The sequence below is a fragment of the Callithrix jacchus genome, chromosome 4 (genome assembly GCF_049354715.1).
Source record: "Callithrix jacchus isolate 240 chromosome 4, calJac240_pri, whole genome shotgun sequence".
In the NCBI taxonomy this organism is placed as follows: Eukaryota; Metazoa; Chordata; class Mammalia; order Primates; family Cebidae; genus Callithrix; species Callithrix jacchus.
Window position 1 is genome coordinate 135,931,486 of NC_133505.1, and position 14,846 is coordinate 135,946,331.

Here is a 14,846-nt window from a genome sequence, read left to right on the forward strand (position 1 = left end):
GGCATGAGCCCCCTCACTCGCCCAACTATTGCTTCTTATCTTTCTTTTTCTTCCAAGACTTATTTTAAACTTTTGTTTGGCTAGAAACTTCCTCTCAGTGTGTGTGAGTTTTTCACAACACACACACACACGCACCTATAGTACATCAATAATATAGCAATAATTATATAAGTATTCAAGAATGAAATTCATGAACAGAAAATTCAATTTTATTAAATGGTCAGCTTGCTAAAGAATTGGAATAACCCACACTATGAACCACTTTTAAATATATCTTTGTTTGTTTCTTCAGTTATGTTTCAATGAATTCCTTGACCATCATTTCCAGGACTTATTCAGTCGTAATGGCAAAAACAAACCTTGCTTTTAAATAATATGTACAAGCTTAATGAAATGATATGATTACATCCACCATAAAACAAATAAGACTCAACATATTTTGAATACTATTCTCAGTTTTCTTTATCAGCTCGCTCAAAGTTGGGACATTATTAAATCTCATTAGGATTTCTTTTAGGCTGTGATAAAACCAGAAAGTCTCTTGATTAAGTGCTTAATTGAGGTACTTTTGCATTATCCACATCAAAATAAACAAGGAGAGTGCTGGCTCTTAAGCTAGATCATTTTATAAGGAGCCTCTTTGTATATTCCTCTCTGGACTGCCTAGGCCAGAACCAAAGGGATATGGAGGCACTAGAAAGTTCTGAGTCTGATATTTTTTCCTGCTTAGTTGGCAATCACTTTTCTTTCATCAATGGGCATAAGATTTTTCAGTGAAAAAAAAAAATATCCTACTTAACCAAGGTGGTAAAATAATCTTCCATGGGATTTGAAAAACTGATTCCTACCTTTTATTCATAAATCAAGCAATGTCTGCAGCTATGTATGAAGAAAGGGCAGAACCTGAAACAAAAGACCGTTTTCATCCTCATTCCAGAACAGTGGCATACCTTTCAGAAAGCCAGGGATGTTTGTTGATACATTTTCATAATAAACCCAAATGGAGATGGAAGTCTTGATTTTCCATATGTCAGCTTCACTACAAGTTTTCTGTTTGCTTTCAGATTTTTATTGCAAAATGAAAAAAAATTGTATCTGGGAAAGATAAATTTTAATGATGATGTATAGTCCCAAGACATGTAGAGCTTTTATTATTTTGAATTTCTTACTGTTATAGTGTTTAAATTATATCAGTATAAACAATGCATTCATAATACTTTTTATTTAATTTTTTTGCTGTGTTTCATTGGACATTTGCTTGTTATCCATCAAGCACTGTAAAAGCAGATTTTAGGTGTTAAGGACATGGAATTCTCTTTATTCCATATGACAATGTTATTTGAAAAACTTCTTTTCTCAAGAAAAAGACTCTTCTGAACTTTTTCAGGCTGAGTTTTATCTACAAATAAAAGTTTTCCTTGGCTAAAGTCTGATTACACATGGATGCCGCCTGAACACTTTAGAGACCAGGAAGAAATACACATTAGATATTAACATTGGCACTTGTTTTTGTAAGCGATGTTGCCCACGCCATAGGTAGGGGAAGGCCAGTCTGCCTTTTTAGCCACTGTAGAGCTCAAGCATTGCTAATGCAAGGTTTCTAATTTGGCTGTCCTAATTGACTTCCTTTTCTTTCAGGCATGCTTGCCAGGATTTTATCGACTGCGTTCTGAATCAGGTGGCCGCAGCCCTCGACTGACCCTGGGCACCTGTGTTCCATGTCAATGTAATGGACACAGCAGCCTGTGTGACCCTGAAACATCGATATGCCAGGTATTCCTCTGAGCCTTTCTTGAACAAGGTCCACGTGCTCATTTCTCTTTATACATGCTCAGAATTCCAATGCAGAGGCCGGCTAAACTGCAAGGTAACACCGTGTGTGTGAAATAAAATATGCAAGGGAAGCAGATATTCACAGAGTCTACATTTTAAAAGGTAATAAAAAAAAAAGTGGGAAAACCGCTGCTTATGTCAAGAAATAGAATTTTCACAGCGTTTTAGAAGAGTACCAGAAGACACACCTATTTTAAAATTACATCAGCCTTTTTTTCTGATTATTTTCTTATAAATAAACTTTTATAAGAAATTTGGGAATTAGGGATGGGGATTTCACCATGTTGGCTGGGCTGGTCTCAAACTCCTGACCTCAGGTGATCCACCCACCTTGGCCTTCCAAAGTGCCACCGTAACCAGCTGCAGTAGCCATCACTTTCTTTCACTCCCTTCATTCCCCTGAGTCTGAAGGTGGGGCAGGTTTTCCTGCCCCTCACTGCCAATTTCATATTATCCATCTTCCTCTACAGCAGAATCCACAACCCTTGGGCCACAGGCCAGTACTGATCCACAGTGCTTTAGAAACTGGACCACACAGTAGGAGGTGAGCGGCAGGTGAAGGAGCAAGCACAGCTTTATTAGCATTTACAGCTGCTCCCCACTCCTGGCATTACTGTACTGCCTGAGCTCCACCTCCTGTCAGATCTGAGGCAGCTTTACATTCTCATAGGATAGCGAACTCTATTGTGAACAGCGCATGTGAGGGAATCTAGGTTGCGCTCTCCTTTTGAGAATCTAATGCTTGATGATCTGTCACTGTCTCCCATCACCCCCAGATGGGACTGTCTAGTTGCAGGAAAACAAGCTCAGGGCTCCCACTGATCCCACTTTATGGTGAGTAGTATAATTACTTCATTATATATTACAATATAATAATAATAGAAATAAAGTGCATAGTAAATGTAACCCGCTTGAATCATCACAAAACCATCCCCCAAACCCAGGCCATGGAAAACCTGCCTTCCATGAAACCAGTGCCTGGTGCCAAAAACATTGGAGACACTGCTCTACAGCACCCAGATTTGACCCTCATGCTTCCCTCTCTGTGCTTGTTGAAGTCACCTGCTAACCTTTAGATTCCCCATCGCACCCCTGCCGATTTTCTCTGTCTCATTGTCATTTTCCCTAGTACTACTCCGTCATAATTCTTAGTGATTTGAATGTCCATAAACTTAATTCTTCAGTACTCTTAGCTTTCAGTTCCTTGTCCCTCTCTGGTCTCCATTTGACTGTATATTCTCTCTAGATCACTTCTTCTAAATACTTCAGCGTGTGTCATCTCACAATTGATGCACACACTTTTTCCTTGTTTCTTAGCTCATGCTTTCACTCTAGTAACCAACTTAATAGTCATGATCCTTCATTAGTACTGCTGCTTTGCAACACTCATTTCCCTTGCTACTCCTTTACTTATTTTTTATTCATGTGAACTCCATCACCGTGAGAATCCGATTATCTCCTCCATCCCTGCACCTTCTAAGCTGAACGTGGCTATAGAAAAAGACAATTGTGCTCTCTAACCTCACCTGAAACTTATGCTCACTCTCTTCAAATGGACCCTTTGTATTGCTCTGCAGTCATGCCACTTTTCTCTCATCCATTTTCTTTTCCACATTCCTAGGTGATTGATTCATACCTTCCCCTCCATCCTCAAGCCTAAACCTCTCCTCTCAGCCCCTCCCATCATTACCCTCAGCTGATGGTGTTGCCTCTTATTTCATTGAGAATTTAGAAGCTGTCGGAAGAGAGGTAACACAAGCTCCCGCTACTGCATACACCAACTTTTCTGCATCTGTACCCAATTATTATGACTCTTTTTATTGCTTTTGATGAACTATTCTTGTTTCCAGAAAAGATCATAGCTTCCTCATATGTTCTCAATTCCACCCCTCTCCCATTTGACGACATCACTCTGGCTAATCTATCCTCCCTCTTTTATTGTCACTTTTTTTTAACCTTAAAAGCAAAAACAAACTCTCTTGACTAACTCCCCTTCTAAGTAACCACTTCATTCTTCTCATTCCATACAGTGGAGAGCTGTCTGTCCCGTCTATAATTTCTCTTCATCCGTTTCTCTGGAACTACTAAAAGCAGGCTATCACCCGCCCTTCTATACTGGAACTAATGGCTAATGTACAACCACCAGTGTTCACCTTACTAGATCTATCAGCAGTGTTTGCCACTGTGAATCACCCCATTCTTCTTGAAACCCTTTGTTCAATTTGCTTCCCAGGCCATGGCATTCTGAGGATGTTTAAATTCAATGGCTGCTACTTTCAGTTTTCTTCATTACTCTGAAATGTACATAGTGGTGTTCTTGGGACTCAATCCTTGGAGCAATTTGTTTCTCTAACTTCATTTATTCTGATGGTGATCTTACCCTGGCACGTGGCTTTCTATACTGAGATATTTTGATGTTGACATCCCACAGTATTTACTATTATGTTTATGATTTAATTTTAGAGCCACTTATTACTATGGTATGAGGAGGTAATTTTTCTTCAAATATATATTGCCACTGTAAAGAAACATATACTGATTAATATTTCCTTTTCCCCTTGAAACATTATTGTATTTGAACATATACAAATTTATTTCATTCATATTAAGATATGTTTCAGGATAATCCATTTTGTTTTATTTACCTTTTAGTTCTTATTACAATGTTCTGCTTACCTTCATTTTATGTTATCATATCTGGTAAAACAAAGTCCTTTATTTCTCTTCTCTTCTAATTAACTAGATGCTCTTGAATATTCTTCCAGCTGACCTTGTGTTGACTATTTCAGTCTCTTCCCCAAAAATGTTACTGGAATTTCGATCGGAATTAAATTAACCTGTTTGTAAAGAATTGCTATATTTATACTAGTCACTCTTCTCCATTCAGACATTTTATGTCTTACAGTAAACTGTTTTAAAGTCATCTGTATCAAGCATGCATTTCTTATATTAAAATTATTTCTATGATCTTACATTTTCAATAGTAAATGTACTAACTGGTCATTATCAGTAAACCTTAACTATTAGAATAGGTGTTTTTACATGTATTTGATATCCAATAACTTTTATTTTAGTTCTAGATGTTTATCAATTGATTCAGTTATTGTTATGTTTACAATTATTTTTTTTTTTTTTTTGAGAGGGATTCTCACTCTGTTGCCCAGGCTGGAGTGCAATGGCATGATTTCGGCTCACTGCAACCTCCATCTCCCAAATTCAAGTGATTTTCTTGCCTTAGCCTCTCAAGTAGCTGGGATTACAGGCACTTGCCACCATGCCTGGCAAATTTTTGCATTTTTGTAGGGACAGGGTTTTGCCATTTTAGCCAGGCTGGTTTCAAACTCTTGACCTCAAGTGATCTGCCTACCATGGCCTCCCAAAGTGCTGGGATTACAGGTGTCAGTCACCATACTTGGCCTACAATAGTATTATTTGCAAATATTACAATTGTGTTTTTACTTGTCAAAAGCTGTATCTGTTATAATAATAATTTCATGTTTTTTGTCTTCCTAATCAGCTTTCTATTTTATTCTCAATTTTAATATGATTGCCTTAAGTCTTTCACCATTAAGTATGATGCTGATGGTTAGTGTAAGAAAAACATTTCTTGCATGTTAACTTTCTATTCCTAGCTTTCTAAAGCTATCCTCTTTCAATCACAATATTTAAATTAATCATATGCTTAATTCTAGAGAGTGGGGTGGAAGTGCAGATGCATTTAAGAGGTGATCATATACATATTTTTTACCTTAAACAGAACCAGAAATGATATTATTGATTAAATAAATAACTAATATTAGCTATCCATGAATTCCAGAAATAATTACTATCTTGCTTTAGAATACTATTTTTTCATCATCTGCTTGCCTGAAGAATTCAATAAGTAATTTGGGAGGAAGAGGTTTATCTATATACACTCTTAAGCAAGAATTAAATGCATGTTTCTTATGCAATCTTCACTGGCATCTTTAGCACAGTTATGCTTGCTTTATATGATTAATTTAGAAGCATTTATAAAGGATGCAGCTTAATTTCATTTTGATTATGATTAAAATTATCATCTTTATACTGTCCTCTTTTGACCAATTGACTATTCTGACTATTTCTGTTCCCTAAGAATTCTAAAAGCATGTCTATTTTCTGAGAAATCCCTAGATAAAGTAAAAAGTAAATACCTCCATTAAACAAACACAGCTGGTATAAACTGTTATGCTCCAAATTTTTCTATTTTCTTTCATGGCACTTACAACTTTTGAATTTAGGCAACTCTGTTCATCTTTGAAATGGCCTCACAAGGCAAATAAGAAATAGCTGTTATTACTCCCACATTGTAACTGAGGAAACTGAAGCATACTGATTTCTCTTTTATGTGTAATATGGATCTCAGTTTCATATCCTATCCATTACACAGTGCAATGACCTCAACCTTGGTATAGTAGCAAGCATGAACTCTGCAGTCAAAGTGCCTTGATTCAAATCCTGTCTTTGCTCCTTACTAGCAGTGTGAGCCTACTCAATTTATTTAACCTTAATGAGGTCTTAGTTTCTTCATTTATGTAATGAAAATAATAATAGTGGCTACTCGCAGAGTTTTTGTAAGGATTCTGTGAAATAATGAAAGGCTTAGAACATTACTTAGTGCTTCATAAAAGTAATTATGATAATGGTGATCATAAAGATAATAATTACCATACACCTTATCTACCATTTGTAGTTGAAGAATTGATCAGTTGATAATAATCAAAAAATATAAAAAACATTTTTATGTCTAACACTATGCTAGATTTTCTTACTGCCTTAGTCCATTTAGGATGCTGTAACAAAATATCATAAACTAGGTAGCTTATAAATAACAGAAACTTATTTCCCACAGTTTTGAAGGCTGGGAGGTCCAAGTTCAAGCCTCCAGCAAAGTCAGTGTCTGGGGAGGGCTTATTTCCTGGCTATTGATGGCCCCTTGTTTCTTTGTCCTCACATGTTAGAAGGTACTAGATAGCTCTCTGGGGTCTCTTTTGTAAAGGCCCTTATCCTACTCTTGAGGGCTCCAACCTCATGATGTAATCACCTCCCAAAGGCCCCATCTCGTATTACTATCATACTGGGAGACAGGATTTCAACATAGGAATTTTTGGAGAACACAAATGTTCAGACCATGGCAAGCCTTAACCCCCAACTTGATGATATTTGAAGATGAGCACTCACTTATCTTGTTTCTCTTTTTCTTCACACCTTTATCTGAAAATATAAAGTGCATAGGAAAGAAAACTATAGAAAGCTTTATGGACTAAACATTTCAAAGAAACCCACATCATTTTGTAACTGTGCTCTTCATCATACCTAATGATGCTTGTGAGAGAATTGTTGCTTCAGCAGAGGCATTAATAAATCCTATACATAGGCATGTTATTATCAATAGCTCAGTGACTGTTGCTCCTTAAGAAAACTTTGTTTTGAAGAATAAAACCTATGTGATATTGAATTGAAGGGGAGGGGGGATGTAAGTTAACTACCACTAACTAATGTAGATAGATAGAGAGATAGATACAGAAGGAAGATATTTTCATTGAATCACCACTGCACCCTATAATCAGAATTATTTCTTTTATTTTTCACATGGGAATATTGAAGCCTTAGCTAGCTCAAACAACTTTTTAAAAAAAACATTATTTGTGGAAATATGATGTTCACTCTAATTCTTATTTAAATAAGAAAATAATAAAATAAATCTCTGTAGTTGATCATCGCTGTTGCCTGAAACATTTAATCAGTTAACCCTATCTTCAGTAAATAGTCAGATTTGTAACCAGAATCCACTGTTGAAGTGTTTTGTAAACTTATTTTATCTACCTAACAAGCCAAAATAGAGATTATTAGCATTATACTAAGTTCTAAAAATTAATGCTAAGAAAATGTAAGCAACCTATAGAGCTTTGACCAAAAGAATTAGAAGGAGGTTTCAAATCCACTACAAACTGCTTTCTCCAGACGGTGAGAGAGTATAAACACACTCTGTTTATTAAATGAGTCTGATTTTGAAAGCTCAAGTGAATTACATCCTAGAGTCATGACAGAATGTGCAAAAGTGACGAAGGTTCATGTATGGAAAACACTTGAGAAATTGTGAGAATATAAAATGTGTCACAGACTAGAAAGCAATAAAATGTCTTTCCAGGTTTTATAAAGGAAAGTAAAATGTAGAAAATAGATTGATTGTGAGCGCCAACGAAAATTAAGTATTTCTTACTTAACAAATATCTATCAACTGTGGAAAAAATAAACAGTGCTCGTTAGAAATCAGAATAGGTTCACTTGGGTGGGTGCAATGGCTCATGTCTGTAATCCCAGCACTTTTGGAGGCCAAGAAAAGAGGATTCAGTAGTTCAAGACCTGTGGTCAACACAGGCCCCGTCACTCCAAAAAAAAATTAAAAAAAAAAAGTTCACTCAAAATAGCACATATCAAACTAAGTGCTAGGTTTACTGTTTATATATCTGAGACCCTAGTATTTTAAATGCCAGTAAAATACCAAGTTTATCAGACAATGTGATATATCATGTCTCAAATTCAGCAAAAACACTGCTATCATGTGTCCAAAAGTGTGCATATACCAGGACCAGGACTGGTCACTGTGCAGAGATTTTCTCATTTATTGTTACAATAAACTTATGAGGTAGACAAGATTATTTCTTCTTCTACAGTTGATGAACTGGTGTTAGATAAATTAAATAACTTAAGTCATAAAACAGTAGAGGCCATATCTATGATTCAAATGGTGGTTTGTTTAAATGGGCATTTTTTGATAAGTTATTTCATGGTATCCTTACACACAAGATTGAAAATATGAGCCTGATGTTATCCAACTGATAGGTTTATGGGCATAGACATTGGTAAAAAAATGTGACCCAGAGTAAGTGCTAGTGATATCTCCAATGATGAGGCACAAGCTTTGTATTTGACCTTGTCGTGTTCCAAATATCTGTAAATGCTTTAGGTGAGATCTATCAAATATGCAGGTAACATAAAGCTGAAAGTATTATCTAACATGTTGGATGGTGGGAAAAGATGTTGATAGATGAAACTATAAATTGCAATTAACAAGATGAGGTTAATAGAAAAGATTTGAACTTAAGTAAGCTCACTTGTTTGTTCATTCCTGTGGCATCTGTTAATTATGTTTCCAATATGCAGGTCTATGGCCTATGGTAGGTACCAGGAATATGAAGACTGCATGGGTCTTGCCCTCTAGGAGCTTATTTTCTAGTGTTGTGGGGAAAGAACAGAGGAAATGACACAAATTAGGAATTCATGTGAAGTAAGAGTCCTTACTTGATCGCAGATTCACTAGATGCCAGCACAGGTCATTGCTATTCGTATAAGATCTGAATCAAGAAAGGAAGTACATTTGATATATTTGCAAATCACAGCTAGAGATTTATAATCTACTATATTTGAAAGAAACGCTGAGTAACTAAGATCGCTAAATGTTTAGCTTGAAACAAAGCTTTAAGAACTAATAGTATTCTTAGACGTTTGAGGACCTTCCCTAGGAAAAGATAATTAGACTTAATTTTCATAGCTTCAGAAGGCAGAACTTGGATCACTGACTGAAAATTGGAATGCAAAATTTTTTATTCCCCGTAAGGAAAAACTTCACAAGATGAAAAAAGCTGTCTTATAAGAATTCATGCATTTAATGATATCTCAAGGAAACTATAGAAGGCATTCCTGTATGGCAAGAAAGTTAGGTTAAGTAATTTCTCACCTTAGGTACTATAATATTAATGTTATATTCATTTGATTTTGTAAAAGAAATGTATACAAACAGTTTCCAGTGTGCAAAAAAAGCATAATAAATCTAATATATTCTAATGCATTATTGAAGAGATACTAGCACATACCACTCTTGAGACTATAATTAAACTTCTCATTAGGCATCCAAAATACAGAAATTTTCTCTAAAGGCTAATTTCCGCATAAGAAAAAATATTATGTATACTATTTCAAAGCAGACAGGAAAGTCATATGAAAAGTATATATCAAAAAGTTTCAAAAAGAGGCTCCTGATTTATGTGTTGTGTGTTTGTGGACCTAACCAGGACATTTGAGTCAAAAAACAAGTTTAGTATGTCAGCAACCCTATGAAAGACTGACGAGATTGACTGTCCAGAGAAGATTAAGATGTTTACTTTCTCTATTGAAGAAATGTAGACTTATAGGTATAAGAGAAACAAAATCATACTTTTGAACTCTTTTTAGTAATAATCATTGGCTTTAAGGATTTTAATTCAGTTATTATTTAGATTACATAAAATAATTCATTATGCAATGATTTTACTGCAAAAGCAAAATGCTGAAAATCATTGTTGAAGATCCCATGTATTTTTGGCACATTTATCTCTATAACTATAAAATATGTTCTTAAAATACTCCCTAGTTAACACTTATTCATCAGCATGACACCTTGCTGAATGATTTGAAGTTACAATTCATAGATAATTGTTTTATCTTGGAGCCATTATCTCTCATAATGCTACTGTTAAATATGGAGTGGTATTTTATTGCTAAAAAATGGTGGTTCCTTTGGATGGTTGAATAAAAGAGGATTCTGGTACTTAAGTCAATGGCAAAATACAACAAATCATTTTGTCCTGCTAACTACTTTTCTGAAATAACACATGAAATTTGGCCTGTTTCTTTTTTTTTTTTTTTTTTTACATTAAAATGTACAACATGTTGTTTTGAAATATATATACATTGTAGAATGGGCAAATGAGTTAATTAACATATGCGTTACCTCACATATTTGTGTGTCGGAGTGAGAACACTTAAAATCTATTTTCTTTCTTTCTTCCTTCCTTTCTTTTTCTTTCTTTCCTTCCATCCTTCCTTCCTTCTTTCTTTCTTTTTAAAAAGACATTTATTCAGCATCATGAAGCGTTCCAACAAAGGGTTTTAATGTAGTTATTTTTTTTTTTTGCATTCATGCTGTTGATTGCTAAATGTAATGGCCTGTTTCATCTGGAAAATCCTGACCGGTTTCATCTATACTTCCTGGAACATGCATTCATTCATTCAGTCTTTCAAAATAGTCATTGAATGCCCCCATGTTTGATGCACTAAACAGAGCATTTAAGCCAGTTTTAGGGCATCAAGAATGTTTCTCAGAGAAAGTGACATTTAAAATAATAGCTGAAATGAGTAGGTGCTAGCCCAATAAACACTGTAGAGTTAAGGATTTGCAAATGAGAAGTCCCAGCAATGATAAAGAGTATCCGTATAATTATAATTTCAGTTGGCCCCCAGTGGCTATGGCATTTTATGCCAAAAAAGCAGTGGCTACAGATACAACTGGAGGGGTAAGTGCAGTGGTGGTGAGGTTCGGGGAGGGCACATAATGCAGCTCTTCCTTGCCATGCTAAGGACTTACTCATCCTGACTGCATTTAAGAACTAGTGTAGCCTTTCAAGCAAGAGAAGGCCATGGTTTGACATGTTCATAGGATCATCACTGTGATTGCAGTGTGGAGAAATCACCAGATAAGAAAATATGGAGACAGGATCTTTAGTTAAGAGGCTATTCTGATAATCCAGATAAAATATGACAGTGACCAGATGAAAACAGTAGCAACAAGAAAGTCAAGAAACAGAGAGGAATAGACTCATGAAACTGATGATCTAAAGGATATCTGGGATAAGAGAGGTTTCTAGGTTGCTGACCTGGGCAATTGAGTGGATGATAGTGACCTCAGATGAAATGTGAAGCAGGTTTAGAGAGAGATGAGCTTAATTGTTGTCGTTTCAAATTTAAGGTGTTTCTGTGTTATACAATATTTATTCAAGAAGCAATTAGAAGTGGAAGTCTGGAACCCATTAGAGATATCCAGTTTGAATACATAAAAGACAGAGTTTTAGGCATACAGTTAAATGAAGTCATAGGAATGGATGAAATCACCCAGGTAAATGTGGAGGAGAAAAAAAGAGATGAGGGCCAAAGTTAGAATTCAGGGCATCAATCTTATTAAACAGAAAGGGAAGGGAGAGTCCACAGAGGAGAATTAGAGTAGCCATAGAAGTTGGAGAAAAATCAACCAGCTTACTCTTAAAGAAACCATGGGAAGAGAAAATTTCAAAGAAAGAGTATCCAGAAACATCAGTGGCTACAGAAAACTTACACGTCAAGAGGCCTGATTATTGGAAGTTTTGCTTTAGCAACAAAGGTCTTATGGGTCATCTGGTATTATGTTTAATGGTGGAACCAGAAACGTGTTTAAAGGGTGAATGGGAGATGAAGAAGTACAGACCAGGAATGTAAACAATTTCTTTTTAAAAGTTTATCAAAAATAGGATAGAAATTTTCAAGCAATTTGAGGCCTCACAGATTTTTTTGTTAAGACAGGAAAGGCTTGACCAATTTCAGATATTAACAGAATGAGCCCACAAAGGAGGGAATGAAGATGCTGGAGAGGTAGGCAAGGAAACCAGTTTAGGAGTGGAGTAGCTTCAAACAAAAGACGGAGACAAATGTCAAAGGGATGGAAAATAATGTGACAAGACACTGAATTGTTTGCCAGGAAACCAAGGGAGCATCCAAAGTAAAGCTTTCTGATCTCTTAAAATACAGAGCTATCATTGACTGAGGGTGAGGTGTAGAAGTAGATTTGAGATTGGCTGGGCACAGTGGCTCATGCCTATAATCCCGACACTTTGGAAGCTGAGGCAGGTGAATCACCTGAGGTCAGGAGTTTGAGACCAGACTGGCCACATGGTGAAACTCCATCTCTACTGAAAATGCAAAAATTAGCCAGGCACGGTGGCATACATCTGTAGTCCCAGCTGCTTGCGGGGCTGAGCAGGAGAATCACTTGAACTCAGGAGTCAGAGGTTGCAGTGAGCGAAGATCGCACCCTTGCACTTCAGCCTGGGTGACAGAGCTCTGTCCCAAAAACAGAGATGTGTACCTTGTCATATTGGAAAACTGGATTCCTTTTACATTGTTGTAAAATCTGTGTCACAATATACTTTCCAATATAACACCAAAAAATGTAGAAAATAAATGATCTAAAATTCACTGTGTCAGTCAGTTTCACTGCAGGAAATAGCATACACTCTCAAAGAGTTCTAAACAAAAATTAATTCCATGGCAATATCTGTGGTGAAAATGACGTCGGCTGTTGTTTGTTGTGAATTACCACCCATTCCATACCAACAATTGTTTGGCCATCAGAAGACACAGGAAACATCAATACATTCTTCTTGATTGATTAAATTAAGCAGAGTCCAGTCTATGGGATGTCATCCAAGTTCAATACAGAGTCTGCAGGCAGCTTTGTGGCTCCAGCTGAGATTATCAGGAAGTCATTTCACTAACATGTCCATCTATTTTGTTACTGACTTTTTTGTTTCTCAGCTTTTCTTTTGATATTGTTTATAAGATGTAAGTCACTATTCTGACCAGTCCAAAACCTGTCTTAAAAAATCCAGCTAAAATACAATTCCAAATTCCCTTCTTCCTTTTTTTCAGCTCTCACATGCAAGGATCCCATTCCCATGAAACAACATTCAATGTTGCATTCTTGCTGCCATGTTAATTATTTGTCAGGTGTTTTCTTAATTATTTTTTTCCTGCAGTTTAACTCAATTTCTAGAAGGTAGGATATTCTTTCATTGCCTGTTTCAGTGCATTGCACATAGCTCTTCCTAAGTTTGTATTGCATAATTAATTATTGTGTTAAATATAATTCTGCTTCATGGGAATTTTAATTTCGAAGCTGTTTACACACTAATCTGAAGCTATTCTCATTTCCTTGTGGAAATGTTAAAGGATATCACCCCAATGTCTCTTATGCAAGCATAAAAAAGAAGATATCGATCTGAGATTACTAGTTTTAGATCGACTCCTCTGTGTTTATGACGAACCACCTACCTCTGACAAGAAACCAATGACTAACAGTCTTTTTTATTTTGGAGGTGGAGTGTTGTTCTTGTTGCCCAGGCTGGAGTGCAATGGCACAATCTCGGCTCACTGCAACCTCTGCCTCCTGGGTTCAAATGATTCTCCTGCCTCAGCCTCACTAGTAGCTGGGATTACAGGCACCCACCACCATACCCAGCTAATTTTTGTATTTTAGTAGAGACAGAGTTTCACCATGTTGACCAGACTGGTCTCAAACTCCTGACCTCAAGTGATTTGTCCACCTTTGCCTCCCAGAGTGCTTGTATTACAGGTGTGAGCCACCACGTCCAGAGAGTAACAGTCTTAATGTGATAACATGGCAGATCTTTTTTGCTCCCATTACCACTTAAAAGATTTATGCTTTCCACCCACTGGTGGGCATGTGGCAAGGCCACACTATTTGTAGCACCATTTCCTAACATCTCATAGAGCCAAAACCTGGGATACAAAGGAAGAAACATAAATGCCCAGAAGAAGTAATAAATTTTAGAGACTCTTGAAGTCTATTCTCCAGTTTAGAGTAGAAGAAAAAACTTACATAGAGATTGATGCAGGGAAAAGAGAATAGCAACTCTTATTGTTAGTGTAGCTACAATAGCACAGTATTAGTTTCTAAAATAAAAGAGCTTCTTTAAAAATATTTGTATCAAAGACTGTTATCTGTCAATGATAAAGTGTGTGTGTGTGTGTGTGTGTGTGTAAGAAAGTATATGTGTTCATAGATACACATTCATAGATAGGGAATGTATGATAAAATACATCTAACTCTCACTAAATTAAAAACAAACTTCTTCCTTTGCCTCTACAGAATTGTCAACATCACACTGCTGGTGACTTCTGTGAACGATGTGCTCTTGGATACTATGGAATTGTCAAGGGATTGCCAAACGACTGTCAGCAATGTGCCTGCCCTCTGATTTCTTCCAGTAACAAGTAAGATTGAGATATATAACCATATTTCCCAATCAGAAATGCCATCTGTCTAGCACATGGGCTGTCTATAATTTGGCTATTTTTTCCATGTAGACAAAATCTCAATTTAAGATAGGGATATTTTTAAT

General features: G+C 36.2%; 1 protein-coding gene across 2 annotated transcripts in view; it reads left to right on the forward strand.

Moving 5' to 3' along the window:
• The window catches only part of LAMA2 (laminin subunit alpha 2), a 637,958-nt gene that overhangs the window by 450,762 nt on the left and 172,350 nt on the right, over nt 1-14,846 (forward strand). For both annotated transcript variants that reach the window (XM_054254427.2, XM_054254428.2), the window contains exons 29-30: nt 1,639-1,773; nt 14,594-14,718. In XM_054254427.2, the coding sequence (XP_054110402.2) occupies nt 1,639-1,773; nt 14,594-14,718 (260 nt within the window). The remainder of the gene's footprint in view (nt 1-1,638; nt 1,774-14,593; nt 14,719-14,846) is intronic.